This window comes from Anopheles nili, chromosome 3 (genome assembly GCF_943737925.1).
Source record: "Anopheles nili chromosome 3, idAnoNiliSN_F5_01, whole genome shotgun sequence".
Lineage (NCBI taxonomy): Eukaryota > Metazoa > Arthropoda > Insecta > Diptera > Culicidae > Anopheles > Anopheles nili.
In genome coordinates, this window is record NC_071292.1 from 60383535 (window position 1) to 60394161 (window position 10627).

General features: G+C 48.3%; 1 protein-coding gene and 1 non-coding gene across 2 annotated transcripts; both read left to right on the forward strand.

The window, feature by feature from the left end:
* Positions 1-1084: 1084 nt before the first annotated feature.
* LOC128726065 (membrane-bound alkaline phosphatase-like) lies at positions 1085-10368 on the forward strand. The gene is made up of 6 exons (XM_053819847.1): positions 1085-1252; positions 2204-2338; positions 3708-3894; positions 4598-4770; positions 4833-4982; positions 9502-10368. The coding sequence occupies exons 1-6, from the start codon at positions 1085-1087 to the stop codon at positions 10273-10275; spliced, it is 1587 nt and encodes a 528-aa protein (XP_053675822.1). The 3' UTR covers positions 10276-10368.
* Trnae-cuc (transfer RNA glutamic acid (anticodon CUC)) lies at positions 4415-4486 on the forward strand. Its single transcript has one exon. It is a non-coding gene; the product is annotated as a tRNA-Glu (tRNA).
* Positions 10369-10627: the final 259 nt, after the last annotated feature.

The window sequence follows — 10627 nt, forward strand, 5'->3', positions numbered from 1 at the left end:
CCGACGTTTTCTGTGCCTGTAAACTTCTGCGACGCGTGAAGCCACGTAGACCGTAACGCAGAGACAACGAAGCACCGAGGTCGTAGGCTTCTTTACGACACACAAAAAGAACAGATTCCATTCTAATGCTAGCCCCGCTAGCGATAGAATCTGCCCGCATCGAACGCCCCGAAATTATCGAGTCTAATTTGAGCGGTCAATAAAAAACATGAATGGCACAATCACCGCGATTCAGCCGCTTCTTATCGTGCTTCGTGGAAGGTTTTCTATCTCGCACCGTTCGCCTACTATGTGCGGTCTATTTTTATGCGTTTTTGTTTACTTTTCTCGCCCGGTTACTGAAATCTCATTACTGAAAACAAAGCAGCCCGTGCTTTGTGCTTTTGCGCAAGCGGGATTTGTGCTATCTCGCGTGCGGATTGATTCAACGCGTGCCCTAGCGCCCTGGCGGTATATTCCATTGTTCAGTGTGGTTTTATTGCAAGCTGATAGGTTTGGGGCTTCTTTGACAATCGAATGCATCCAAACCTAATCTATCACCAAAACAATCTTTTTAAACTCCCACGAATCACGCTTCCGGTGGTCAGATAAGCAAACGTTGATAACGATGAAATTAAAATATACCTCTAGTTGTACTCGAAGACAGTTGGATGTTATTGTAAACAGAGAATGTATCTAGCTTTTCGTAGTCAAACACAAGAAAAAAATCCAACAGTCAATAGATAAAGGCAGATTTATGTTGATATTTCGTGAAACAAAAGGGTGGTTGCGAATGAAATGCTAATATAAACAGTATTGCATCCCTCATCCAGCACATTGTTTCCGATTTCATAATCATATTCCAATCCAAGGATATTAAACATTCCCTCACCCTCGATTGGAGTTGATATCAAACAGGCCCTCCCCCCGGAGGGAGTTTAAAAACGAGGGGCACTGAAGAGTGGACTGTCCGGCAATCTGTTCCCAGCTACCTTATCAGATGGCTATATAACGACCCGCTGTCGCATTCGGGAGCTGTTAGTACGAAACCACGCTGCCTGACCGGTGCTGGTGTGAGAAACGACTCAACGCAGAACCAACGACGATGAACCGTTTCGCCGTCTGGGTGGCTCTCGTAAGCCCACTGTTGCTCCTTGGGGCATGTTCCGGTGGCAGACAGGTCGAAGGCCACGGTGAACAGGACGCACACTACTGGAAGCATATGGCGCACGAGCTGCTGTACGAGAAGAAGGATTACACGATGCAGAAGATAGTAATTATCGATTGCCGGGCGTCCGGCGAGAATTTCAGTGGCTGTGCGTCGTTAACCAGCGTCTTTTGGTGGTGGATTGTACTGTGATTTTACGATGTGTTTGTGTGTGTGTGTGTTGTGAACGAAAAAATGTGCTAATTTCCGGTGGCATCTTAATTAGGCTAACAGGTCTCTGAAGTTCATGAATGAGTAGTATTCGAACACAATTATATACCTCGCAATGGCCTGTGATAAGACGCTTACAGGTGCGGTTGCCAGGCATGCAGATATGTTATCAAACACCACCTTGCACACCAGCACAACCTTCGAACTGCGGCACGGATGAAGCAATGGCCATTGCACCAATTTTAACAACCACCAATTCAATCTCGAGGCTATTTGTGCGCCTATGAAATGGCCTTTTTTTTGCTACCATCGCGCCTTATCGTGGGATTGAAGTGAATCCCACTGCTTATGGAATGAGTTATCGTTGAATTAAGTGTAACACTTTAAACAGCGATAAGTGCTGATAGAAGAGAAATTATCGCTATGTATAGGCTTTTGAAGTGGGTAGCATTATAGTTATTCATTATTCATCGAACCTGCTTGAAAGTTAACATATTTATCATTCTTTCATTCGAAGACTGGTTCATCTTTAGCCAAAGAGTACCTAAAACCAGTTTCTCTATCAACATCTTATCAATGTCCTCGAGTGTGTCATCTTTATCTTTAAATGTTGCCAAATGGTTCCACATCTAGAATGTTTCACAACTTCAAACAGCATTTCGCATATTCATCTAATGTGCCCCAACACATCCGCCGAATGTTTCAATTCCCTTTTTTTCTCCCCATTTGTATTTTGTTCCCTTTATCTTGCCCGCTTGCCGTGTTCGCCTGCGGCACACGTTCGCCCGATTCGCTCCATCGGACCACGACCATCCACCCGGGGGGAGGTTATTCGGCGCTACATAGAACATAGCCAAAAACATCATGGTGTTCGTCGGGGCCGGCATGTCCCAGGCGACGGTGACGGCCGCCCGGTTCTACAACGGGGGCGATAATGAAACGTTTGCCTTCGAGCGGCTGAAGTGGAGCGGAAACGCACGGGTAAGTTGCGGGATAAATACGCGCATTTTATCTCCCAAAGGTCTTTTTGGGCAGGCAAAACCGAGTCCGGGTTCCGGTCGTGTTGTGTGTCGTTTAGGCGGCGAAACGCTCTCCCCGTGCACGGCCAACTACGATTGGAGCGGTTGCACCGATTGCACCGTAAAGGGATACGTGATGTCGTTCCGCAAATCGGCATGCTTCGATTGTGCTGAAGGTACGACATCGTGGGCACGATTGCGCGGTTATGGATATGGTTATATCGGGACCGGAAAATGCTCAATAACACTTCTGACGGGGGGTTTTCTTTCGCTTACATGGTTATGTTATTGAGCGTATTTCTGAGCGTGAATTTTTTATGCCTGAGCAGTATGAAACCAACACACAGGACTATGATTATTGTATTTTTTTTTGTAAAAGGATTGTTTTTATCTCTTTGTTTTACCATGCTTGCAATTCTGAAACGAGCAACTTTTGACTAATGGAACATTGCTGCAACAGCGCACATTGTTACAGAACATTCCTTTTTTTCTTCTAATGCTGCTTAAACAAAAGTCCATGTAAAAACAAAAACGCAATGGGGAATTTCCTATTCCCAAAGGATGGGGGAAAACTAGTGTCTTGCTTTACAGAGTCCACGACAGACCCAATGAAGCTCCTGCGGGAACTACGCACTCCAGCCAGTCAGTTCGTTTTGTTTGACCGGAAAAAGCGCACAACATGATTACCACTTGCTGCCTTGCAGTCGGTGATGGCAAGCGGACAACGCCTCGTGCGTGTGGCGTGGGTGGGAAAATTGCATGAGAATCGTTCCCCCCGAATCGGCGTGTGGCTAAATCGATGAGAAACGGTTCCGTGCGTTCGAAGCGTGCGGCAACCGGCTCCCACCGAACGCCGGGGAAACTCAATTCAACGAGCAAACGGAGTGGGAGCCGGGAAAACCCACCACCCGAGTTCTATTCTATTTTTCCGGTTATTGATTGGAAACACATTGTCCGGACAGGGCGCAGTGGGAAAACGGTTTAGGGGGGAGCCTTTGGAATGGAAAACAGCAGGGCATGATTTGTAGCATCATTCTCGGCTCGTGAGTGGAAATTGCCGTGTGTGGAGGGCGATTTTCCGAGCGATTTTCACGGTGGAAAGCTATATAGCAAGGAGGGTGTAATAAATTGGCCACTTAGTCGCGGGCGGGCACTCCCGTTGCCGGTGTTGATGGGCTTTCCCGGGCCTAATGGGGATGGATGGATTTGTTTTTCGTTTAGCTTTGCCCTTCGGGTTGGTGGGATAATATTTATCCATTCCGGTGTAGCCGAAGCTTCTGACCTGTCCTTTATTTCTACTTTCGCCACGCCGCGGGACCCGGTTCGATCAGACGTACTGCGTGGATAGCCGAGTGCCGGACAGTGCCTGCGCCGGGACGGCCTTCCTGACGGGTGTGAAGTCAAACTTCGGCACCGTGGCCATGGATCCGACCGTCCAACAGGGCGAATGCACGACGGATTCGGCGAAAAAACTCAGCTCCATCGCGAAGTGGGCCCTCGAGGCGGGCAAAGCGGTCGGTAAGTGCTTTTTTCGGTGCACAATATTTGTACTTTTTACTTCTACGAGGGACAATAGGGAAACGGATATAACCAGAACGAAAGAGAGAGAGTGAGAAAGAGGAAAAAGATGGATGGCAGGATCCGAATTGTGCAATTGGAAAACGAGGACCAGCTGCACCGAAACGCACGACAACGGTGTGATTTATCACGTTTCAATCGCACCGCTTTGGTTCAATTAGTTTTTATCACAGCGTTTTCGAAACCTAACGAACGATGGGTGAAAAATATGGTCTAGCGAATTTCTTGCTAATGATGATTTAGAGGAAATGCAACTGTTCGCTTCTATATGAACGTTCTTGCACAACTTTTCTTCTTTCGTTCAGATACGCTAAAGCGGCAGTAGTGTACTGTCTTAAAATAAACATGTTTTCTTTTACTTGCTCACGATCAGTGTTTCGCGATCTTGTTGGGATTTTCCCCTAAGCGATTTTACGATCGAGCTGGGAAAATCTCAAGCCATCTCTCTCCTCCCAACAACTCCCATATTGTCTAGTGGTTAGGATATCCGGCTCTCACCCGGAAGGCCCGGGTTCGATTCCCGGTATGGGAACAATGCTTTCCCTTTTTTGATAATTTATTTTGTCTAAACCAGTCGGCAAAGTGTTTGCGTTAAAAATAAAATATTACAGCTGCAAAATGATCTCTTTTCTGCGCTCCACAGGTCTCGTAACGACGTCACGCGTAACGTCCGGCTCGAACGCGGCCCTGTACGCCAACAGCCCGGACAGCCGCTGGGAAGCGGACGTCGACGTTACCGAGGCCGGTTGCAACGTGGCCACCAACCCGGACATTGCCCATCAGCTCGTCCACGGTGACATCGGCAAACACTTCAAGGTCTGCCGTAAGAAACTCCCGATGCCCACGGTCTCATGTGCACATTTCCCGTCCGTTCACAGGTCATTTTCGGTGGAGGGCGAAAGAATTTCATCCCCACTTTCCAACCGGACGAGTCCGGCCTGTACGGAAGGCGAACCGACAGCAAGCACCTTATCCAGGAGTGGCAACAATCGAAGCAGAACATGAACGCAACCTACATCGCAACGGCGGTAAGTACGAACCTTGGACTGTACAAACCTTGGGCCAACTGGGGTGTTTTTTCATGGCCTCCTTCGTGCGGGAAAAGCGCTTTTTTTGTGATTGCGTTTTCGAGTTGAAAAGTCCATTAATTACCACCACTAGCAGCAGCTAAGAAAACCACAACACCCCCTGGCGGACTCAGTGTTCGGTAAACAAGTTTTCCATCCATCCAGCACGAAACAAAAACCACCACCAATTTTCTCCCCCATCCATCCAGCTCGTGCGTTTTATTCTCATTTCTGCAACCGCTTCACGTTCACGGCACGTTTCGTGGGCGCATTTTGGGTGGTATTTTTAGAACCACGCAAGAGAAAACTCTCGAACGCTCGAACGCGTCAGCAAACGGAAACACCCCGGCTCTACCGTCCGTGCGCACCACCAGTGTGTGTTTCCGGTTCCTTAATCTCGTGGCCGTAACAAGCGCGAGCGATTTTGGGCCGAGATTATGACGCGGCGTTTATCAATTTATCATTCCGGGCGCTCGATCGTCGGCGAATGCAGCGAGCGCGCGCGAGTTGTTGCTAATAAAGACATGATCCGGTTTTGGACTTTGGCAGCGTCGACCGCGGCAAGACGAGCCAGCGATAAAATCCGCAATGATTTATGGGCCTCGGTGGAGAAATGAAGGAAACGCTGGAGGCTTCCCGTGGCTGATTCGCTTTTAAAATTCGCGCTCAACTTGGCAGCCAGACGTGTGGGACGTGCACTGGAGAGAGCGTTGGGGCGTTGTTCGTTGGCGTAATTGAATCCTTATGTATTAATATTTTTTAACTTCGATTGTGACGGGTTTCAACTGATTACGGGCATAATATAAAGACATCAGCTGCAAGTGGTGCAAGAAAGATTGCAATAACCCCCTTGTGGTCATTACTTGTTTCACATTTATATGAAAGGGCAAAATCAATGCTGTACGCAAATAGCTGCACGATATGAGCAGTTCCTGTTTTCCTCTTGCTGCATTCATTTGAGGTTATAAAACTCCCCCTTCCGAATGGTTGAAATCAAATCGAGAAGCTCGATTTATACACGAGTACAACCTGGCAGGATACATACCCCGAACCAAAGCGAGTGTCCGCCCGGAACGCATGTGTCGCCGTGGTGTGCTAAATCGTTGAAATTAACCCCCCTTTATTGAGCGGGGTGGCTTCCCCAATCGCCCGCTTATTTATCGCTTGATCTGTTCCGTCTCGGGCCTCACAAAAAATAAAAATCAAGGCGCCAATGGGACGGGAGCAAAACACACGGAATCGAAGCATATTCCAACCGTCGATCGACCGAACCTGAGCTGAGTTGGGGCCCTTTTAGAACGAGGATGTCCCGGACGTGGGAGAAGCACGCGGGGATCGGTTTGATTTATCGGTGCCGTGTGTGCGACGCGGGTCTCGGTGTAAAATGGCTGATATAAATCATCCGGCACGTCAATTCCGGCCGCCACTGGCTCAGGCGCAACAAACGCGGTCCCGGCGTGATCGGTGCGCGATGCACTCCCGAGGGCCGATGCATTTTCGTGTGTCCGTGTATGTGTTTGGTTAGTTTTTTTCTTTCCTCCCTCTGCTTGCGGGAAGAATGCAAACGACGAAAGCAGGAATGAGGTGGAAGCTTGCCGCCACGCAGGGACCAAAATTGGGGACAACTTCCGTCGGTTCGTTTTATGGTGCGTGTGGAACGACACCGAATTGTGGACTCCGTTTGGTTAAACACATGCTGCACATTGCCAAATATGGCATGTTTTTGTTGAGTTTTTTTTTTGGGACGAACGTGAACAGGTGTGAGCGAGGATAGAAACACTTTTAATGCTTTTTAAATGGGCCTTTTGGCGATTTAAGATTGTTTGATATATTTTATTATAAGTGAGTCTGTCTTTTTTCGATATATTACACGAGGAAATACTTATTGTACGCTTGTTAGGTGTGTAAATATATATATACCGACGCAATCCTCGATAGTCATTGGTTCCATTTTTACACACAATTCTCGCTCTTTTACTGCAAAATTGGGGAGAAAAAAGAATTGTACCAATTTTGCCCACCAACCGACCCCACGCTAGCCCACCGTGTGCCACCGTCGGTCCCTTTTGGGTATGGCGCGAATTCACCAAACGTGCCCCGCGTGTGCAAAACCGCGCGATCGAGCGCAAATTCGATTCGCAAGCCTCCCCCAAACACGCCAGCTCCAACTTTCTTGCCGCCCGAGTGTTTTTTATCGCCCCCGTTGCATACCAACGCCACCACCACCACCACCGAAGAAATCAATGGTCTCCTTAGCCCCCAAACGACGCGCCCTGGTCACATACATTCCCAACGCGATCTTGCGCCGACTTTGTGCTTCGCGCCGTTGTCAATCATGGATCGACCCGCGCGCGACTGATTGTTATCAGTTTGTGGACATTGCAATTCCGGCCTGGGCAGAATTTATATGCAGTTTGCAGCGTTTGCCGGGACCGGGAGGTTTTTTTTACGATTGAAGTTCTTACTCCTTTTTTGTGTGTTTGTGTTTCTTCTCTCACTCTCTCGTTTGCTGACCGTGGTTTCGTGTATTCCCTGCTGGGGGTTTTGTCCGGCGGCACGTGAGTTATGCTAATACGAATATTATTGCGTGCATTTTCTGCACACCCCTCGATATCCCCACCATAAAGGAAGAATGTAGTCATTGTTAAGCTCTCTTTTACGGTCGAGTTTAAGCTCCAACATACTGGACTTTTTTTTCCTTAATAAGAATCAAAATAAATGTCCACCTCCAACGCCCCTGATCTTTCGCAGCTTCCTCTATCTTGGGGCGGTTGTATTGAGCGGGCCGGCTTGGTGGAGAAATTCATTAAATTTGATCATTGCCATTAATTAGCGGCATAAATGCGATGACCGTGTGTTCGTTCGCCGCTCGCCAGCAGGCGAAGCACCGCAGCTTTTATTGAGACATAAAATATCCCCACCCCGGTACGTATCCTGCCGTTCCGTTTTGGTTCGGGTTTTGGGTGGTTTTATTTTGCGTTTTTGTGGTATAGGGCTGTCCGGGGACGGGAGCTTGCGATTCTCCACTCGATGTGGCACATATTGTGCCAGCACGTTCGGTTTGGTCGTCTCGGAGAGGAAAAACCAATTAAAGGCAACTGTTTGCACACAGGATAAGAGTGTGGTTCTAATCCTGCCCCGTCTTGGAAACCCCGTACAGAGCGAATCGGTAGGAGTGACCCGTTTGAAGTTGAATTCGCCAACCAAGGGAAGGTGGTTATAGTGCGTTTGAGGAAGCTTTTCGATTAAATGGAATCGGTTGCGGCCAGCTTCGAACGATGTTGTGGGCTCATAATGCCTGATTAGACACCAAACGGAAAGTGGTTCTTTCGGGGGTTTTATTGAGGCGATACAACGGAATGGTTAATTGTAATGGCAGAGGTGTGGTGTATATCGTGCATATGGAAAGCAGAACCTTCTGCTTGGTGTTGGATGTAAACCACTGGATAAATTGATAAACAGAAAGCTTGTGAATTAATCCTTCATAAAGAGAATCTTCTCAATGGTTTGACGGCGAAACGAATAGCGCATTTTCTCGTTCATTCCTTGAATCGCATTTTATAAAACTCATACACTCCTCTCAATGGTGTTCCTAATTTGTAATGTTATTACAAGTTTGCGAGTCGTAAATTAATCTCCGCCGATATAAATGGGCATATTCCAGTCGCTGCGAATAACCCTGCTCAATCTAATGTAAAACCCTTTCCCGCCAGCTAGGATGAATCGCCTAGGTTACTAGGGTTTAGCAAAATAACGCCTGCTACGTCCGCGACACACCGCTGTCAAGTTGACTTGTGCGCGCTAGCTGCCCTCACACAATATCCACTTACGCGATTATTCCAAAGTGAACCCCGCGTGATTTTTTCCCGTCCCCGAACGTCGAGGGTCCCGTCGAATGTTAATCAGTATTTTAAATATTTATTAAATTGTGCCCCTCGCGCTGCGTTCCGCTATTCCGTCGTCCCCTCGTTCGGTGAAATATCCTGCGTGCTTGTTCCATTCCCTCTAGCCAGCTAAGGACACATCACACTGGCTGCTGTTTGGTGAGATGCTGTCTCGTCTGCACCGTGTGGTGGCAACATACGGCCGTAGGGACACCCCCTGAATGGGATGGGAAATTCGGTTTTTCGTTCACCCTCGCGATTATTTGATTCGATTTGCAATCCCATTTAGCAGCGGCATCGGAAAGGGGTTTTTTTTTCTACCGATATTGGAAGGGAATGCGTCCCTGAGTTGGCGTGGTTCGTTCGTTTCTTTCGCCGTTCGGTGTTGACGCAAGGAAGCCACATTTGATAAATGTCGAACAAATTGTCTAAAAAAGAATAGCTAACAGTTGAGATGACGCTTTGTTTGCTGAAAGGAAATTTTGTGGAATAAAGGAGCATTGAATATCCCGCAAAAGGACCACTTGCGATTGCATTTACTGGAAAACGTATTACAGTAGTTTAAAAGTTCAAAGTGTTTCACTTCACTCCCACAGCAAGAACTGACTAACCTGGACACGTCGAAGCTCGACTATCTTCTCGGACTGTTCGATTACGACCACCTACCCTTTAGCGCGGACATCGCGAACGAAAGCGCGACTCCACCACTCGTCCGACTGGTGCACTACGCGCTCGAGATGCTACAAAAGCCGACCCACACCAACGGCTTCCTTTTGTTCGTCGAGGACGGCAACATCCGCCGAGCGAACGGACAGAACAAACCCCGAAAGGCGTTCGAACAGGTGCGCCACTACGCCGACGCATTCGGCATGGCCAAAATGATGGCCAACGAACTGGACACTCTCTTCATCTCGATGAACGACGTCGGCAGTACGCTCACCCTGCCCGGATATCCTGCTCGGGCGACTGATCCTTTGGCCACCCCTGCCGGCATCAGTGACGCCGACAATCTGCCTTATCTCGGGCTATCTTACGCCACCGGACCTGCTCATTCCAGCTTCTATCGGGTAGGAACGGGTCGGCTTGATCCGCTGGCCGTCTTGCTGGGGATGGGAAACGAGATCGAAAGGACCTGCCCGGCTGTGGTCCCACTATCGGAAGGTGTTGATGGTGGCGAGGATGCCAGCGTGTACGCAGCAGGTCCGTGGGCGTTTATGTTGTCCGGAGGCTACGAGCAACACTTCGTGGCGCATACGATTGCCTTTGCGTCATGTATGGATGGGGCGTGTGATGGTGCGGCCACGATGGTCCTCTTTTCGGCCACGACCCTGATTGCTGCGAGCCTTGGAATGCGATGGATTATAGCGTAGGGCCTCGCAGCCCACCGGAGTTAATGATAAGGACCGAGGGCGTTGATTGCGCACGCCTCGTTTATGAGACCGAAGCATCCACTTTTACTGAAATCGGAGTTACGGATAGAAAAGTTCAAGACACTGGGAAATTGGCGACAAATAGACGGTAGTAACTTGAGCTGGTTTACGAAATAAATTTAATTTTTTGAGCAACATTTACATTGTGCATCTTAGCATGGGCTCAATGCTATGGGGGAATTTCTTATTTTCTTGGGAAATTAGGCTAACATTTTTGAGTTTCTCAACATCATTTTCAGACGAATTGCTTTGAAATTGACGCTTTGGTACCAAGATGAGACATCATAAAATT

Coding starts and splice junctions, on each gene's coding strand:
- LOC128726065 (XM_053819847.1), top strand. CDS start 1,085: ATGAACCGTTTCGCCGTCTGGGTGGCTCTCGTAAGCCCACTGTTGCTC. Junction 4,771..4,832: donor ACATCGGCAAACACTTCAAG/GTCTGCCGTAAG, acceptor GTCCGTTCACAG/GTCATTTTCGGTGGAGGGCG. Junction 4,983..9,501: donor CAACCTACATCGCAACGGCG/GTAAGTACGAAC, acceptor TCACTCCCACAG/CAAGAACTGACTAACCTGGA.